The following is a 20,431-nucleotide window of genomic DNA, read 5'->3' as shown; positions in this document are numbered from 1 at the left end:
AGACAGTTTAAAAGCCTTAAACCCAACAACACAGATAATATATAAATAGCCCCAAAACACAAAATTCTAACGCTAATTCTCCGTAATCATCAAAACAACAACAAGAAAAGAAATGGCGTGCACGAGTGTGCTGCGTTCTGTTTTGACAACAGAGCCATGGATGATTCCTCTCCATCAAAACCGAACCATCATCTATTATTCTCTCTCATCGAGAAAAACCGTTGGAGTTTCAACCAGTAAGACACCAAGCATTAGGTCTCCTGAATTTCATCACTTTGGAAGACCAAGACCCACTCATGCTAATTGTTTCTGCTCTTATAATAACAACAACAACAATGAAGATGACCAGGATCAAGACCCCCCTCAAGAAGCTGTGCTCAAAGCTATTTCTGGTTTGTCTACTTCTTCTTCTTCTTCTCTGGCCTTCTGGGTATTTGAATTGAATTTGTCTGGCATTTTAATTTTTAGCATGATAAACTGTAGTCATTTAGTTAAATGGATTTAAGTTCCAATTATAATTAGACTGACAATTATTTTGTTAGAAACAAGGGAATGTGATGTAATGTAACCGGAGGAGTTTATTTCTCTGTTACTACATTTCTTCTGACTGTCCTATTTAATTTTTTTTAGTATTATTATTATGCTTTAATTCATGATAGCCAAATGTGTTTTCCCAATTATTTATTTCTTATATTTTATTAGTACTGCTATTTTGGAGAGTTCCGGGTTAATTGAATTTGTTGCGAAGTTTTTATATGCCAAGGGTTAATGGATATCAATGCTTTCAGCTAATTCCTGATGTATTCCATTTGGTCTTGTTATAATTTGTGTGAAGCATACGGTCACGTATTGATAGAAACTTCTGTTGATGATACAGAGGTATCAAGGACAGAAGGGAGGGTTGGACAAACCACAAATGTGGTTATTGGTGGTACGGTAGCAGATGATTCTACTAATGAATGGCTTGCTTTGGATAAGAAGGTACAGATGCTTGACCTCTTTCGATTATCATTCCCTTTCTTTGTTAGCTTATTGATTTTATTACTTGTTAGACAATATTCTTTATTTTGTTTTCGTATTCAACCTCTATTCCATGTCAAATAATATTAATAACAGATATTGATTTTGTTACACTTTAGAGTCTAGATTTTTATTATGCGTGGTCTATGAAGTTATGATCTTGTAGACACTGTTCTTATGTGTTTGTCAAACTCGTACAAATTTGGCATCTGAACAGTAGTATTATTTACCTTCCAGGTAAACTCATATCCAACAGTTAGAGGATTTACTGCAATAGGTACAGGAGGTGATGATTTTGTGCAAGCTATGGTTATTGCTGTTGAATCTGTAATTCAACAACCAATCCCTGAGGTATATGTCCTTTCATGTTGCTGCAAATAATTAGTAGAAAAGATATATAAGATGGTGGTACGTTGAAAGAAGTAAACTGTGAGGAGACATGTATTGTGTCTTTTCTTGTTAATGTTGAATCCTTTTTGTTTTTTGCATTACCTACAGGATTGTTAATTGCATTTTTTTTTATTGAAGTTTTTATGTTTATGTTTTTGTAGGCTGTTCATTTCTATTTCCTTACACTAAGGTTTTCATTAAATATCATGAGTGGTCTCGTCCAATATCTAATTGGCATTAGAATTTCATAAACACGTGAAAAGTAATGGATGCTCTAGCACATAGATATTGAACAGAGGTGCTTATTGTATGCCAATACAGAGTAGTTCTTTCAGTGGCATGTTATGCTTGCCAGAGTAGATGACAATGCATTCTGTATGGAGTTGTGCTTTATCCTATGTGATTGAAATTAATGGTTGGCTTCTGTAACTCGCATGATTAGTTCAAGGTTGCTCCCCATGATTGATTGCATTCATCAGATCTAAAGTGATTGATAAAAGAAGGTTTTAGGTGGAGAATCTCTGGCCATAACATCTTTTATCCAGACATTAGAGATACTATAAGTGTTTTATAGACTGCAAAGGTAATTTATATTTCACATCGAGAAAAGAAATCTTTCTTTACGACTAGGAATATTAGGAAGAACCATTCTCATAAAATCTCATCTATTAATAACTTTCTATTCCAACATAGAATGAAAAGGATTATATACAGGGCTTTAAAGACAGAAGGGAAAATGTATTTAAAGAAAGTGATTGGTTAACTTATATGTGGTTTTCTACTGGAAATTTCTCTGCAGAAATTTGAAAACAGAAACTGCGTGGTCTGAACCAAGTTATCCTGTTAGTTTTTCAAGATATGATAGGTTCTGAACCAAGTTATCTTGTTAGTTTTTCAAGATATGATAGCTTAGGGAAACATGGATTTGGGTTTCAGAGTTGGTAGGTGGATGATTTCCATGCCTTTATTTTTCCACATCCAGTTGGAGGGAATGACTACTAGTCCTGCTATAATGTAAACCTTAACGATAACATGTGGGTAGTGAAATTCCTCATCAAATAGCTTGCAATTATGGAAGATTGCCATGTCATCAGCTGTGCTTTACAGGTGGTGTATTAAATCATTTCTCATCAAACAGTGTTGATGAGTCTAGGATTTGAAGCACATGATTAAAAGCCTTGGATGATGGGACTAGAATACACAGGCCATATGAATCTGTTGGTTAACAGTCACAAGTAGTAATGAGGAAGGCCTGTATAAGAATAGCATGCTGGCCACAAATTGGCAATGGTAGTTATGCACATCCAGGGCTAAACAATAGCGTTCAAAGATGTTATAAGGGCTGGTGTTGAAAGTTTTTGGCCGGATACAAGCATTTGTAATTTTTGTTGATGTTGCAAAGTGAAACAGATGCCACATATATTATCTGTCATCATATTATGCCTCAGCTTATGGCTAAAAAAGAAAATTTGTCTTCTTCCTTCTTGCAACACTAATGGTTGACTTTACCATTAAAGTGATTAAACTGTTAGACAACAATATGAACCTTATCAGAAAAAAAAGCTTAATTTCTCAATAAGATTACTGTTTTGGATGTGTCAATCTTGCTGTCATGCTGTGGTTCTTGGTCAGATACATAGAAAGAAATGTTATATTTAAAGGCATGTTTGGGTTACTTATGCTGTCCAGGAAGGGGAAAAAAGAGAGGAAAAAGCTGAGATTGCTATCAATTTATTGTAATTTCATCAATATAAGAGTCTTTATCTTGGAACATGGTGAATTGTTTTACTCTCAGTATTGCAGTTTGAAGAAATAAGTTGACCCATTGAACTGATGCTGATTGTTTCAAAATGCTTACCTGTTCTTGAAAATCTTGACACCTTTTAAAAATAAATATAATCAGATTGTTATTAAACTAGATGACCTTTCTTTCTTGTTTTTTTTTGGCAACCTTTTTCTTTGATTGCGGATCTGAGTAACCTGTTGAATTATCCACCTAGAGATTGTATTATAAACAAGTATCTAATTACATTAAGCTACCTTTTTTTCCAGGGTCGAGTGAGGCAGAAAGTATCTTCGAGGGGCAAATATGTGTCAGTCAACATTGGTCCTGTTCAAGTTGTTTCTAGTGAGCAGGTCTCTTTCTCTTTCTCTCTCTCAGGCACGCCAAATATTTTGATGAGATATATTTTGTAGCTTTCTATGGAAACCAAAAGGAAAGAAAAGGGGCTGATATGTCTATATATATATATATATATATATATATATATGCTTAATAAATGATATGTTGATTATTTTGCGCATGATATCAATAACACCTGGTGAAATTTGTTGACATGGAACTTCTCATTCTGCCAGGTTCAAGCTGTATACAATGCCATGAGGAGAGATGATCGGATGAAGTACTTTTTGTAGTATGAAACTCCTTTTGTTTTGTATAGAATGCCGATATGTGGGGCTGAACGATTTGCCATCTTTTAAGATTTCCAGTCTTTCTTTCCCAGTTATGTTCTTTGATAAGCGCAGGTGTTATTAGTTAAGAAATCCTGATTCAATACGATCTGTTAGATATTTATTTGAGATGTATATTATAATGATTTGATAATCACAAAATAGGGAGCAAATACCTTTTGTAGTTCCATGCTTGATCTACAATAGATAGATTGGCTACGGATAAAAACTATATCGAGCATGGTTATGAATTCCTATCTTCATTTTCTTTTTGTGGTTTGCAATTACTTGGAAGGCAGGGAAGTCTTGTTTTGAGTGTGTTGAACTTGGGGTTTTTATGTGTATTGACTTCTATGGAAGTCCAGAAAATGTGATACAAGGAAATTCTGCGCAATTGTGGCCTAATGTTAATTCCGGCTCCTAACACCAGGTAGTCATGACTACATCACAGTTAGCATGCATTTTGGCTATGCTTTTTTCTCATATTCCAAAGGTTTTCCATTGCAAAACTAGCAATATTAATCATTCCTATTTTTATATGTAGGACTGGCATAGTTGACCTCGCACCTGCTTGTAACTTCCATGGATGGGTCCCAGACTGATATCAGGTGCTTATAACGGTATAGACTTTGTTGGTTTGCATTGTTTATTGCCTCAGCTAACATATGCTCGTAGTGGTAGAGGGACAACTCTGTTAGTAAGAAATGTTCTTATAGTCAAAGCTAATAACAATTTCTACAGTTTATCAGGCTTTATTACAAGGGACTGTTTCTGCTACCATAGTCTAAGTCAAGGTATGCTGTATGACATCAGAGTCGGTTAGAGTTTGCTATTAGATACAGGTATGAAATATGATTTTGTATGCAAGGGCTCATAATTTGATGTTGATTGAGGTGAGTCGTTGGAAAATACTTGCGCAGATGCTGTTTTAAATAAAACTCCAAACGCATAACCTTGTGGAGTATTGACTCAGTCATCTAGTTGGTTGTCTGTAGTTTTATTTCACCTAGTATTGAGTATTGACTGGTCTTACAGAGCAGCTACAGTCACCCTAGTGCTGCTATGCGGCTGATCGTTTACAAATTGCAATTAGGCAGGCTTAGCACTTTCAGATTAGAGGCAAAGCGTGATTACTGGAGACTTGCATATAATCTTTTCTTATACCAAAACTCTTGCCTTGATTTCAAGTAGATGAAAGTATCCTGTCCTTCCCTTTCAGATGTTCAAAAGTACGGTCTAATAATTTTGCATCAGCTTGTTAATTGTCATTGGTAAATGATGTGTTTTGCTCTAGAATAGCCCATCCTCATTTAAAATTAAGATGCAACGTAGTGGTACCTGCAGGATGTAATCACAGAAGCATCTCCCATGCAATATACCATTCTCCAAATAAGTCTTATATTGACTCTATGACCAGTCCTTCTCAGTCCATAAGGAATATTTTATTTTTAACGTCTTTAAATCATCAAGCAGTCGCCATCTCTTTATAATTTAATATTAATGTAGGTGATTAGCAATATAGCATCGGCAATTTGATAATAAATATGTAAGTTTATGCTATTACTGAGTTCCGCATCTTTTTCTGCAACTAGGATAGATAAAAGTGGGCGATTAGTCCGGATTGATTATTGTAATTTTATGCCAAACTCACATTGCAAAAATATAAATAAGCCATAGCTCTTCAATTATTGGGTGGATACAGTATTATTGCACCAATTGAATCACTGTTTCATAGTTCCATCTTGTGTAAAACTGCTGTCGTCACTTGTGGGTCTTTATCTCTGTCCTAATGTCTTTCAATTTCTTTATTAGGCCAATTTGACCCATTTTCTGCTGTAAAATATATTTATAGGGGAGTGGCTGGTCTTCACTTCTACATTTGTGACTTTGTTCTTCTTGCTAGTTTTGGAGCCCGATAAACTTTTTGGTCTTCTTATTTTGTTTAGAAGGCACTAGGAATCATGTTGAGTAATGTATTCCAAGGTCGGTGCCCTCTTTTCCTGTTATTTTCAGGATTTTTTTTTCTTACCCCATCTAAATATTTGCTAGCAAAATCCTGATGTGAGGTTTCTGATTATTTGCAACTGTTTAGGATCTGCTAGAAAGAAAACTTGAAGATTCACCATCAGTTTTTGTATCCAATTCACCAACACAGAATAGCAAACCAAGCAGCATGGTTGTAAAGGCAAGTCCTAGTGACCTTTTGTATGGATTTTTCTCTTACATAAATAGCATGATTTATATTAGTTTCTAGCTAAATGTGTATGATCTAATGTAATTTTTGACATGAACAGAGGGCGCACGCCATAATTCCAGCTCATCTGATAGCCGAAGCCATATCAACGATCCATGGTCTTGACCTGAGATGATCAGGACCAATAACACAGTGAAATGCAATATATGAGGCAGTTATGTTTTTGCAAAGTACCCTCAATATTGCGCAATGGTATTGTGGTAGATGGAGAAAACACAATTTATCTTACCAATCTTTGCATCAATGAGGAATCGTCCAGAACCACACCGGACAGTAAGCCTGGTTCCCCCAAGAGTCTTGGCGCTAGAGAGTCTACTCCATTCACTCGCAGCCTATCTGATATTGACAAAACATAATTGGAGGCTTCGAGACTACTAGATATTCTTAACAAGAAAACTACTTTTCAAGGCAATTTCTTAACCGAACCGAAATTTTTTATATAAAAACAAAAAAACAAACCAGACCAAAACCAGTTTAAATTGACCGGTTTTAATTCTGTTTTGGTTTTTAGGACAAAAACTGGTTCAAATCAATTTGACTCGGTTTTTCGGTTCGGGTTCGGTTCAGTTTGGTTTTTTTGGTTTCAGGTTTATAAAATTAAAACCGAATTGATTGGTTTTTTTAAAATTTTAATCGGGTTTTTTTCACGGTTTGATATTTTTTTTTCTTTTCAGTTTTCTCAATTTATTTTTTTTTTTTTTGTTTTTTTTAATATAAATATGTTTGGATGCTAAAATAAAATTACAAATTCAATCCGAAAAACATTAATAGTTCATTTGGACATGTCAAAGCATATGACAGATGTAAACTAATTGGAATACTTTTAATAAATTCACATATTTAAATAATAAAGATAAGAGTATAAATATTCAAATAATTTTTTTTTTGAAAAGTTTGCATCGTAAATAATTCTCTTGGAAAACGCATTGGACTCTAAAAAATGATTCCAGTAGCTTTCCACTAGCTTACCGTGATTCCACTAGCTTTACTGTATTCATGATTTTTTTATAAAATATTTTTAAATTAAAAATATATTAAAATAATATTTTTTATTTTGGTATTTCAAAATATTTAAAAAATATATTAATTTTATATTTTAAAAATGAAAAATAATTTAAGAAGTTCACAAAAAAAAACGATTTGAACAAACAGTGACATTTCAAAATAGGAAACAGAATGCATGAAAACCCTTTCCTGCCTTCCAAACATTTTTTTTCTTTGAAATACGTGAAAAAAAAGAAAAAAAAAAAAGAGTTAACAACAGTTTTTCCTTCGTGGCATGGGCTCTCCTCCGCAATCTCATGAGACAAATTGGTAGATGGCAGCTACCAGTGGGCTCCACAATTTTAAAAGTGCATTGATTAATGGGAACCTTAACATGCTTTAATCCTTCCGCAAATATAAAATGTATTTTATCACCATGCTGGTCTGCAGCAAAGAAATTGATAGCCGCACAGGTGTCTATAAATCATTCCATGATGAAAGTTACCAAAATATTGCAAGCAAATAGAGTAATTAACCTTCCATTTTGCAATTGCCACCTACAGCTTTCAGCTAATAGAATATATTTTCTCGTTTTAAAAATATTTTAATTTTTTTTTCAAATTAATTTTTTTATATATTTTTAGATTGTTTTTACATGTTTATATTAAAAATCATTTAAATCAGGCTGAGAATCCAATCCAGCGCGGAGTCACGCACAAAAGATTCAACAATAACTCCAATCTGAAGAGGTTAGTTTGTTGGTAGCTGGTTTATTTTCTTAGAGCATCAAGATTCAAATTTCAATATCAAAAGATCATAAAAATAATTAAATGTATAAATTTATTTTTTAAAATATTTTTTATTTGAAAAAATATTAAATTAATATTTTTATAAGTGTTTTTAATAATTTTAATACTCTTATGAAAAATAAAAAAAATAATATTTTAATATATTTTCAATTAAAAATAATTTTAATAAGCATAATTTTTAAAAGTGCATGCTTGTTATTGTATTTTTACGTGGGTTTTAAAATCATACATCAAAAATCCTTTTAGTGCTTTTTTTTATAATATTAATATGCTGATAAAAAAATAAAAAAAATCATCTTACTATATTTTTCTATTAAAAAACACCATATCAATATATTAAACGGGCAATACAAGACATCACTAAACACACACTATCTGATAGTGAAATAGTTTGGCATCTACTTAAATCTTCATATTCAAATTTCACCTGTCCCCTGACTCAACCCGCTCTTTTCCCTCGCAAGATATTTTCCGTGCACCGCAGATTTCAAACAGAAATATAATAAAATAAAATTCAGTCACATCTCTGTGTCTCATTTATCTATATTGTCAGAAGCCCAGGAAAAAGCGTATTTTAGCAAAACCAACCATCACTCTGGCTCACATTAGCAGCTGGAGGGATCTCAAAATGCCATAGCCGCCCTACAGCCTTAACCAAATACTTCCTGCACAAAAACTCCACCGCAAACATTTTCTCCACTCTCCGATTCACATCATGTAGAAACACATGCGTCACTCCTGATCCTTTCCTCTTCCTAGCCATCACCGCCGCTGAAAATATCGCCGCCATCCTCCCTGGTGCCTCCGGGAAGTACCCTCTTGGCGCATCAATCATTATCAAATCCCATTCCTTATCATAAACTTCGTCAGGCAATCCAGTCAGTGCTAACCTACACTTATAATTGCCGCGTAAGTATGCTTTACTTGGCGAACACAACGGTTCAGACCGGTACGTTTTCAGGAGGCTGTCGGCTTCCTTTAGTTGCGTCAAGTACTGAACCGTATGCGCATTTAACGTTGGAGTGTTTTTGACGATTGTCCGAACCCATTTAGGATCTTCTTCGAGAAATAAAGTGGTGCCATGTGGATTTAATGATGTCCACATGAGAGAATCAAAACCTAGACCAAATACAAGGAAGTTACAGGGTGAACGTGTTTTGAGGACATCGAAAGTGACTGATATTTCGGCTAAAGATTGTTGTGGGACGATCTTTGAAGTTGCATAGTGGAGGATGGATTGGAGTTGAGTTGGTGTAGCGGCGTACTCCGCGGCGGCGCGGGCTTTGGCCGAGGCAAAGGAGCAGAGGCCGAAGGAAGAGATGTTACCAACGGATCGGATTAAGCTTGAAAAAAGAAGTGCACCGATTATTAGACCGGATAAAGCCACTACGAAGAGACAGGACCTTTCCGGAGTGAATTGGGGTCTCTTCATTTCTTATTCTTTTTTATAAATTTTCCGTTTGGTTTTTGGGGAGAAAAGAAATGAAACACTGGGTTTTTGATTTGCGTTATGTTGTTATTAAATAGAGAGATGGGAAACGAGTGGGTGACACCGTGACAGTCTCGGCTACTCGTTAAGGTTTTGTTTTTGGACATAAATATTCACATGAGTTAATGATTTGTTTTTTAAAAGTTTATTAAATTAATAAGAACTACAAATAACAAATAAAAAAATTTAAATGAGAATAAAATTTAAAAAAATTATTTTAAATAAATAAATAGTAATTAAAAAATAAATATCAAATCTGATAAATAAATTTTTTTTAAATGATTAAATTTAAAAACAAATCAAATTTCTTAAATTATCTTTAAAAAATAAATTAAAATAATGAGGATTAAATTTAATATTTAACAGAATTTTAATTAAAAAATAATAAGAGAAAAATAAATAATAATTAAAAGAAAAATAATCAAAGCTGATATAAAAATCAAATTTTAAGAGACGATATTGAAAAATAATTAAAACAAAAGATTCAAAATAAAATATATAATAATAAAAATGATCAAATTTGATATAATCAATAAATAATAATATGATGTTCACAACTTCTAGAAAGTGTATTCCAAATGAAATAAGAGAAAAATATTTTTTTTGAAAACCAAGCTAATTTTTTATTTAACCAAAAAGTTAGTTAAATTTTTTTTATAAGGATTAAATTATCTTTATCGATGATGGATGGATTTTTTGATCAATATATATATTACCTGTTATTTGTTTTTTGTTTTTTTTACAATAAGAGACACCATACTTAAAAATTCAATCCTAAATAAAGACAAGTGATAGCCTCATCAATTAAATAGAATGTGAAATTCTTAACTTAATTGAACATGTTAAGAGGTGAAGGTGTGCAGTGCGAAAAGAATCTACATTCCATGTAGGGGGTTAAAGTAATAAAGATGTAGAAAACTTGAAAAAGAAATGTATATATGGAACAAGTTATATGTCCAGTTGCTAAACAATCTATTTATAATGCAATGAAAATCAAGTTTCACATAAACGAATATGTGAAGGATAAAGCTCTATTTTATGGTGCTATGTCATTATGATTACTCATCTCTATCTCATAGAGAATTTTTACCTCATCAATTTCCTTCATTGCATCTTAACTATTTATTTATCATACCAAAATTGCAAATTCACGGATTTTCTTTTCTTCATGTTGTTTACTTTTTTAAGAGAGGATGTTTGTTCCCTTTTCATTATATCTTCATCTAAAAAGGGTATTACCATTATCCATACAAGCATTTTCTTTCTTAAGTTGTGTATTTTTGCTTATGAGGATATTAGTTGAACCCGATTTATGCTCTTTAAAGGGCAATTTGATTTGTTAATGTGACAATATTGTTGTCTTTTGATTTGTTGCTTTGTTTGATAATCACCACACTTTGTTTATTTGTCTTGAGTTTTCTTATATTGGGGTGAATTTATCAATTGTTTTGGTAGTAATATTACCTTTTTGTTCCTTATGGTAATCAAGGCAGCTTTTTTATTATATTGTTTGGGTGCCATAATTGTAGGCCATTTTTGTATTGCTCATTTCTTTTCTCTGGTTGTTAGCCTATAGCATTGAAAAACTTTACCATGTTTATGTTATTACTTGATATTTGAATTACTTGCATTGTTAGCCTTTACCTTCACCTTTTCAATTCATGATGAGTTATTTTGTTCAAACTTTCCTATCATCTTTGTAATGGTGTTTTCTCCTTGTCATAACCTAATTTTGGATTATTCTTCAAAATCACCTTTTTCTCTTTCAAAACAAAAATAAAAAAAATATATTTAAAAAAAATCCAAAATATAATAGTAGTGAGAAGAGGATGTCAAAGCGCTCAAAAAATAGCTAAAGATTGGTTGAGGGGATTTAAAAATACTAAAATTAAAATTTAACAGTATATTTTTTTTTTATGAGAGCCTTGTTAACAAAGAAAATTCAATTTAAGAAAGAAAAGTTCAAAATCAGATAATTATGAACTCAATTACATTTTATTGAAGGTTTAATTGAATTTATGGAGGATTTGATTGCAAGAAAAATTAATTTTTAAGTCAATTTAGGCTTTAATAGGAAGAAATTAAAGTTAAGGGGTCAAATTATAATTTTTAAGAGTTGATTTAGTCAAATCATAGACTTAATTGTATAAATATTGAAGTTTTATAGCCAATTAGAAACTTGATTAAAGAAATCCAAAACTAAGAACCACACTTAAAAAGACGTGTAAATAAAAGGGCTGAAATTAAAAAAAAAAAAAATCTATTAATCAATTAAAGGTCAAACTGCATAAATTTTTTTTATGTATCATCCACTTGTCATTTTTTTTATCATCAAAGATGGCTATGATGATTGGAAATCAAGTTTCAAGTATTTTAACCTTAAAAGCCCAAATTTCAACATTTGTTGACATGAAAATATGAAAAATAATACATCATATCAACCTCTAAAATCTCCTTCATGTCAACAAAAGATCTTTAATTGAATAGAAAAATCTCAAAATCAATTCAAATAAAAAAAAAAAAAAAAAAGAAGTCATAATCTATCTTATTTGACAACATTGAAGTAAAAATCACCTCCATTAAAATTTTCTTTTAAATACAAATCGAAAAACACTAAAATCATAGTTATTAGAGGTTACAATTTGATCATCCGAGAGTTTTTTTATTTTTTATGAGTTTTCTTGTCATTTCTAGATACTGATAGACTAGAACATAAAAAATAAATTTAGAGACTGAGACATAAAAACCCTAAATAATAGGAATCAAATATATAAAAAATAAAATTTGATGGTTGTATTGAATATTTTAACGTTGTTTGAACATTATAAGCAGGAGATTTTTTTTAATATTAATTTTGATTATTAATCTTTCAATTTTTGTTTTAAGAACAATCTAATGTTTTTTATATAAAATTGTTCTTTACTTCAATGTATATTCAATGACAAAATCAAGTATGAGAGAGCATGTAAATTAAAAATATATAACAACAAAAAGAACCATGTAAACATCACTTACACGGATATAATCTAAAAGAAATAAAGTTTTGTGATGCAAGCAAAAAGAATACCAAAATTTAAGAGATTAAGAAGGAAAAAAATAACTATAATCAGTGACAGTAACTGTAAAGTGTGGAGTTACAGTTGATCTACATTGAATAGGAGTGTGATGCATTGCAATGTAATTATAATTTAATGTTTTTTTTTATATAAAAAAAACTATTTCAACGTCTCCAGCTTTTTTTACAGCGAAAAGCAAAAAGAATGCAAGACAAGACAAAAAAAAAAAAAACTGTGAATGGGCCATCATAAAGACCCGATCCCTCCTGCTGTAGTGTTTAGCACTGCAGTTAGAAAATGATTTTAAAAATTTTTTTAAATTTTTTATTTTAAATTAATATATTTTTGTTGTTTTAGAAATATTTTATTATTATGATATAAAAATAATTTTTTTAAAAATAAAAAATATATTAATTTAATTTATTTTAAAATAAAAAATACTTTAAAACCTCCCCATCCATGCCATAAATACAGATACATGACGCATATTAGAAGTGGCTTGGTGACCGGAAATTGGGATCCATGGGCAGTGAAGTCAATGCCAAGCTTTCTGTCCACTCCACGGCGTTTAAAAAAGAAGAAGGGAAGGGTTGGTTGGAAGAAATTTGAAGAAGTAGCTTGGTGACCGGAAGTCGGGATCCATGGGCAGTGAAATCAATGCCAAGCTTTCTGTCCACTCCACGGCGTTTAAAAAAGAAGGGAAGGGTTGGTTGGAAAAAATTTGAAGAAGTAGCTTGGTGACCGGAAGTCGGGATCCATGGGCAGTGAAGTCAATGCCAAGCTTTCTGTCCACTCCACGGCGTTTAAAAAAGAAGAAGGGAAGGGTTGGTTGGAAGAAATTTGAAGAAGCAGCTTGGTGACCGGAAGTCGGGATCCATGGGCAGTGAAGTCAATGTCAAGCTTTCTGTCCACTCCACGGCGTTTATAAAAGGAAAAAGGGAAGGGTTGGTTGGAAGAAATTCCATCGCATTAAAAGTGGAGGAATCATAGCATGCCGTTATGCTTTTCTACATAATCGTTAGATTGCAAATAGAAATTGCCAGATATTGAATGGTATAACTGATTCTTCAAATAAGTAATATAGAAAATTTACTTACTGAATATATTTTTAATTCAACGATAACATGTTTTTTCTGAATGTTTATGCATCAGTTGAAATAAAAAAATTTATAAAACGCCTTAATATTGACCCGGTGCTTAAGTTTCGAATAATAATAATAATTTATTTCTTACAATTCATGAAACTAGATTAAGTTTTTACATCTCTATTAAGTTTTGTTGTGTTATAATTTCTGTTTTTAGATACAATCTTGATAAGAATTATTCTTTGTTCTGCAAATAAAGTTCCTATTTACTAGGAAGACTTTTTCTTATTTCCATTGTACACGTTACCACTTCTGTTAGCATAGATAGTGGGCTGAATTTATGGTCTTTCTGTTATCTTTTTAAGGCTATTTAATAGCTAACATTTCTATTCAATAATTATCAATTCCAGTTTTGTTTGGCATATTGCAATAGTTGCCGTGTAGTTAACAAACTGGTATCAGAGCCCCCACTGGGAACTGAAAATAAAGCAGGAGCTTTTGTGAGAGTTTTATACAGAGAGAGGTGAAGAGAGCAATGTCTTCTGAAGGGCATTTTGTGCAACCAGCTATTCCACGCTTTGATGGTCACTATGACCATTGGAGCATGCTCATGGAAAATTTTCTTCGCAACAAGGAATATTGGTGCTTAATTGAAACTGGTTTTGAAGAACCAGCACTTGGGGAACAACCACTGTCAGAAGGAAGACAGAAAGAGCTTGATGCATGGAAGCTAAAGGATCTTAAAGCCAAGAACTATCTTTTCCAAGCAATTGACAGAAGTATTCTGGAGACAATCTTGGAAAAGGATACGTCTAAGAAGATCTGGGAGTCAATGAAGACCAAATATGAGGGAAATGCTCGAGTCAAACGATCAACACTTCAAGCCCTGCGAAGGGATTTTGAAATACTGGAGATGAAGACTGGTGAAACAATTACTGCTTATTTTGCTAGAGTAATGACGGTAGCAAATAAGATGAGGGTGTATGGAGAAGCCATGACTGATGTCACAATCTGTGAAAAAATTCTTCGATCTCTCACGGACAAATTTAATTACATAGTTTGTTCGATTGAGGAATCCAGGAATTTGGATACAATTACTATTGATGAGTTGCAGAGTTCTCTTACTATACACGAGCAAAAATTCCACAAAAGCAGTGGTTTGGAGCAGGCTTTGAAGGTGACAGCAGACAATACCTGGAGCAGCAGTGGACGTGGAAGGGGACATTACAGAGGACGAGGGCGTGGAAGAGGAGGTTCAGCCTTCAATAGAGCTACTGTGGAATGTTACAAGTGTCATAATCTTGGACATTTTCAATATGAATGTCCAAGATGGAATAAAGAAGCAAATTATGTGGAAGCAAGTGCAGAAACCGATATGCTTTTGATGGCATACACAGAGACGCATGAAGCCGATCAGGTTGAGGACATGTTATTGATAACTTACACTGAGTTATCCGAAGCAGAACAGGTTCAAGTTGATGATATGCTATTGATGGCATACACTGAGTCAGCTGAAACTGAACAAATTGAAGCCTGGTTTCTTGACTCCGGGTGTTCAAATCACATGTGTGGCAGCAGAGGTATGTTCATAAATCTTGATGAGAGTTTTGTTCATTCAGTAAAATTGGGCAACAATAGCAAAATGAATGTGATTGGGAAGGGCAGTATTAAGTTATTTCTGAATGGAATTACTCATGTTGTGAATGAGGTATATTATGTCCCAGAACTCAAAAACAATCTTTTGAGCATTGGCCAATTACAAGAGAAGGGTTTGGCTATTTTAATTCAACATGGTTTTTGCAAATTATATCACCCTCTAAAGGGTCTGATTATTCAGACCAAAATGAGTATAAACCGAATGTTTATACTGTTGTCTCATACACCAGCTGCTGCTAAAGTGTCATCAGAATGGTGCTCTTATACAAGCACAAATGATCTGTTTTTTTGTGGCACCGAAGATACGGTCACCTTAGTTATTCAGGCTTGAAAGTTTTGCAACAAAAGGGGATGGTTCGTGGTCTTCCTAGGCTTCAAGAATCACATACTGTCTGTATAAATTGTATCAATGGGAAGCAACAGCGTGGTGATATGCAGACAAGGACAACGTGGAGAGCAAGTCAGCCTTTGGAGCTCATTCATGCAGATATATGTGGCCCAATATCTCCTACTTCAAATGGTGAAAAAAGGTATACCTTGTGTTTTATTGATGATTTTAGCCGTAAATCATGGGTATACCTGTTGACAGCAAAGAGTGAAGCACTGTGTTGTTTCAAATTGTTTACAACAATGGTGGAAAAGGAGAGAGGTTTGAGCATCAAATGCTTACGCACTGACAGGGGAGGGGAGTTTACTTCCATCGATTTCACAGATTACTGCAACAAAATGGGCATCAAAAGGCAGCTCACAAATGCTTACACGCCACAACAAAACGGGGTGGCTGAAAGGAAAAATCGTACGGTGATGAATATGGTTAGATCGATGCTATCTGATAAAAAGCTTCCAAAAACATTCTGGCCTGAAGCTGTGAAATGGACTTTTTATGTCTTGAATCGTTGTCCTACTTTGGCAGTGAAGAATATCACACCACAAGAGGCGTGGAGTGGTGTGAAGCCTTCTGTTGAGCATTTCAGGGTATTCGGCTGCCTAGCTCATGTGCATGTCCCTGCTGCTAAAAGAGGTAAATTAGATGACAGAAGTTTTCCATGTGTTTTGTTAGGGGTGAGTGAAGAATCAAAGGGTTATCGTTTATTTGATCCATTAGCAAAAAAAATTGTTGTTAGTAGAGATGTTATTTTTGAGGAGGATGAACAATGGAATTGGGATGTATGTTATGAGAGCCAAATCTTGTTAGATTTAGATTGGGGAGAAAATAACAGTGATGAAGTAGAGAGGGTGAGTGCAGACACTGAAATTCATGGGGAAAGCAACATAAGGGTGAGTGAAAATAATGGGGATCGAGTGCATGAAAATAGTGAGAATCATGGGGACAATGATGAAATGGTGAGTGAAAATGATGCAAGGGTGAGTGATGCAAGGGAAATTGATACACGGGTGAATGAACTTCAGGGAAGGGCACGGGTGAGTGAATTTGAGGGAGAAGAGGGTGAAAGCAGTAACATGTTTAATGATGATACAGAGAGATTACGTAATCAAAGAACACGACGTCCTCCCTCTTACCTGCATGATTATGTCCTCTTGGCCGATGAGGACATAGAAGACGAAGCACATATTGTTCAGAATATGTCAACAGGGGATCCTTTTTATTTTGAAGATGCAGTAACGGATGCAAAGTGGAGACAAGCTATGGACATTGAGATCAGCTCAATTAAAAAAAATAACACATGGTCCTTGCGTGAATTGCCCACCGGAGCAAAGAAAATTGGTGTCAAATGGGTATACAAGACCAAATACAATGAACATGGCGAAATCGACAAGCACAAAGCACGGCTTGTAGCTAAAGGCTATTCGCAAAAACATGGAATAGACTACACGGAGGTTTTTGCACCAGTAGCAAGAATGGACATTGTGAGAATGATCATTGCCCTGGCAACACAAAAGGGATGGAAGATTTTTCAGCTAGATGTCAAGTCAGCTTTTCTTTATGGAGAACTAAACGAAGAAGTTTATATTGAGCAACCAAGGGGTTACGAGATAGAAGGAAAGGAACACTTGGTCTACAAATTACACAAAGCACTGTATGGATTAAAACAGGCTCCACGAGCATGGTTTAGTCGAATTGAGGGACACTTTATCAAGGAGGGATTTCAGAAGTGTGATAGTGAGCAAACACTTTTCACAAAGAAGAATGCAGCAGGAAAAATCATCATTGTAAGTATTTATGTTGATGATTTGATTTTTACTGGTGATGATAAAAATATGATGTGCGATTTCAAAAATTCAATGATGAGAGAGTTTGATATGACTGATTTGGGGAGCATGAGATTTTTTCTTGGCATAGAAGTGCTTCAACAAGCGGATGGTATTTTTATATATCAAAGAAATTATGCTCTTGAAATCTTAAAGAGATTTGGAATGCTTGAAAGTAATGAAGTGAGCAGTCCAATTATCCCAGGTTTTAAGATCAATAAAGATGAAAATGGTACTACTATAGATGAGACATATTTTAAACAAATTGTGGGAAGTTTGATGTATCTCACTGCCACAAGACCGGATATGATGTTTGCCACAAGTCTTATAAGCAGATTCATGTCAAGACCAACTGAGTTGCATTTACAGGCTGCAAAGCGAGTTCTTCGGTACTTAAAAGGAACGGTAAATTATGGTATTTACTACAGAAAAGTTGGAGATGATGGACTTCTTGCTTTCACTGATAGTGATTATGCAGGAGATATGGAAGATCGAAAGAGCACAAGTGGTTATGTGTTTTTATTAAGTTCAGGTGCTGTAACGTGGAGTTCAAAGAAACAGCCTATTGTCACATTGTCCACTACAGAAGCAGAATTTATAGTAGCTGCAGTTTGTGCGTGTCAAGCCATATGGATGAAAAGAGTACTGAAGGAGTTTGAATACAATAATGAGACTTGTACTTTGATCAGATGTGATAACAGTTCAACCATCAAGTTGTCCAAGAATCCTGTGATGCATGGTCGAAGTAAACATATCGATGTGAGGTATCATTTTCTATGAAATCTCACGAAGGAAGGTTCGATTGCTTTAATTCATTGTGGGAGCAAGGATCAGGTAGCAGACATAATGACCAAACCATTAAAGGTCGATGTTTTTCAAAGACTTCGAAGGATGATGGGTGTCTGCGATGCTGATAGTATAAACTAACTGTTGAATGACAGTAAGTTTAAGGGAGGGATTTGATAAGAATTATTCTTTGTTCTGCAAATAAAGTTCCTATTTACTAGGAAGACTTTTTCTTATTTCCATTGTACACGTTACCACTTCTGTTAGCATAGATAGTGGGCTGAATTTGTGGTCTTTCTGTTATCTTTGTAAGGCTATTTAATAGCTAACATTTCTATTCAATAATTATCAATTCCAGTTTTGCTTGGCATATTGCAATAGTTGCCGTGTAGTTAACAAATCTAAGAATAAGTTTCATTTGAAAAATATTAAATTATTTTCTTAGTGTTTTTAATGTAGGATACAAAATTAAAAAAAAATATTTTAATATATTTTTAAATGATAAAAAAATTATAAATTTAAATTGTGATAGTAAATAATAGTTATAATTGATATTTTTATATATAAAAAAAAGTTGTTTGATAATATATTATTAAAATATTTTTATGTGATAACATACTTAAAAATTCAAAATCTTTATTTCGTACATGTCAACTTCTGATTTTGCTGGCTTTCTTTTATATTTAATTTTAGGAGATGGAAACAAAAAATTTATTATAGTGTGTTTAGAAATATAATTGTGGTTTTTTTTTAAAGTGTTTGTAACTTGAAAATATATTATATTTTTAAAAAATTATTTTTAATATCATTACATCAAAATAATATGAAAATAAGCTAATATAAACAGTTTTATAGAGAAAAAAAGCTTATATCATGAAAAAATTGTAACTAATGAGACACAAAAACTCCGTGATAATAAATGATCTAAAAGCTTATTTAACCTACTCCTATGATTTTGTCTATCCATCACCTTCTCTTGATAGCGTTGCTCTACTTTTTTTCAATAACCACATGTCCTTTACTCTACAGTGACAACACGGATGGAGAAATATCTTTTCATATAAGCACCACCACCATCGCCGTGTCGGCTAGGTTAGTATCAGGTTGCTGTTTGCCGAGGAAATTAGAATTCCTATATTTTTATGTTTAAAACGTATTTTAAAAAAAAAAATTAAATTTTTAATTATTTTTAATTTTTTTATATTTTTAGATATTTTTAATATGTTAATATCAAAAAAAAATTTAAACTCTACAGATATTAAAGTCTACATCTGAACTTAAAAAAATAATTAAAAAAATATTTTTATCATTTTAATCAAATTCTAATATATAATCATAAACTGATTATAATATTTTTTTTTTTGAATTTTTAAAACATGAAAAAAATATAATTTTTTATATAAAATTATGATTGGAAAACATTTTAGGATTTGGTTATATACATGAAAATAATTTTTTTTTTTGAAAAGAAAAATTAATTTAAAATTTTTAAGATTTGTTTTTTAATTTTTTTTTATAAAAAACCAAGTTTTTAATACTAGATTTATATTTTACAATATAAATATATAATCCAGAATTAAGCAAAACTAATAGAAAAACATTCAAGAAAATAAAAAAAATTGAAAGGATTTTTAAAAAATAATTTCTGATACTCGGCCCGAATATTGGGCTGGAAACGGTGCAGCCCACTAAATTTAGAAAGAAAGTGACATTTGCATGGCTATGTGGCAGGTTTCTTGAAATTAATATTTTTAGTATTTTTTAATATATTGATATAAAATAATAATAATAATTTAATATATTTTTTAATAAAAAAATATTTTTAAAAATCACTCTAACCAAACAGACACCTAATAGCACCATCTATCTGTCAGCGGGGGGGCCTTTTGTAGTTGTAATATAAAACCATTTAATTGGTTGGAAGATACCGGTACATGATACATCAATACCAATCCTATAATTTTCATTCATAGCTTTCTTTCCTATAGGTGGGTGTTTGGGATAATCATGGATTGCTTTTTAAAATTTATTTTATTTTAAAATATGTTAAAATAATATATTTTTTATTTTTTAAAAAATATTTTTTATATTAGTACAACAAAATAAAAGCAAAAAAATTTAATTTAAAGAAATACAATCAAAAATTTTAAAAAATATATTATACCACGTTTTCAAATATCTCCTGAAAGAATTAATAAAATACAAGATATTACTCTTCCTTCTAAAAGAAATGCAAATAG

The 20,431-nt window shown here is 32.5% G+C and overlaps 2 protein-coding genes across 2 annotated transcripts; one reads left to right on the top strand and one right to left on the bottom strand.

Moving 5' to 3' along the window:
* The first annotated feature begins 33 nt into the window (after window positions 1-33).
* Window positions 34-4,130, top strand: LOC118061023 (uncharacterized). Its single transcript, XM_035074363.2, has 5 exons — window positions 34-392; window positions 878-981; window positions 1,258-1,371; window positions 3,463-3,546; window positions 3,769-4,130. The coding sequence occupies exons 1-5, from the start codon at window positions 113-115 to the stop codon at window positions 3,823-3,825; spliced, it is 639 nt and encodes a 212-aa protein (XP_034930254.1). The 5' UTR covers window positions 34-112; the 3' UTR covers window positions 3,826-4,130.
* A 4,063-nt stretch (window positions 4,131-8,193) lies between these two features.
* LOC118061026 (arabinogalactan O-methyltransferase 1) lies at window positions 8,194-9,405 on the bottom strand. Its single transcript, XM_035074377.2, has one exon. It carries the CDS (start codon window positions 9,338-9,340, stop codon window positions 8,483-8,485), a length of 858 nt encoding a protein of 285 aa, XP_034930268.1. The 5' UTR covers window positions 9,341-9,405; the 3' UTR covers window positions 8,194-8,482.
* Window positions 9,406-20,431: the final 11,026 nt, after the last annotated feature.

This window comes from Populus alba, chromosome 1 (genome assembly GCF_005239225.2).
Source record: "Populus alba chromosome 1, ASM523922v2, whole genome shotgun sequence".
Classification (NCBI taxonomy): Eukaryota; Viridiplantae; Streptophyta; class Magnoliopsida; order Malpighiales; family Salicaceae; genus Populus; species Populus alba.
This window is presented reverse-complemented; position numbering and strand designations above follow the sequence as displayed.

Excerpts from the sequence above, each read along its gene's own strand:
- LOC118061023 (XM_035074363.2), top strand. The coding sequence starts at position 113 with ATGGCGTGCACGAGTGTGCTGCGTTCTGTTTTGACAACAGAGCCATGG. Across the intron at positions 982-1,257 it reads GGCTTGCTTTGGATAAGAAG|GTAAACTCATATCCAACAGT; the intron begins GTACAGATGCTT and ends TTTACCTTCCAG. Across the intron at positions 1,372-3,462 it reads TTCAACAACCAATCCCTGAG|GGTCGAGTGAGGCAGAAAGT; the intron begins GTATATGTCCTT and ends CTTTTTTTCCAG.
- LOC118061026 (XM_035074377.2), bottom strand. The coding sequence starts at position 9,340 with ATGAAGAGACCCCAATTCACTCCGGAAAGGTCCTGTCTCTTCGTAGTG.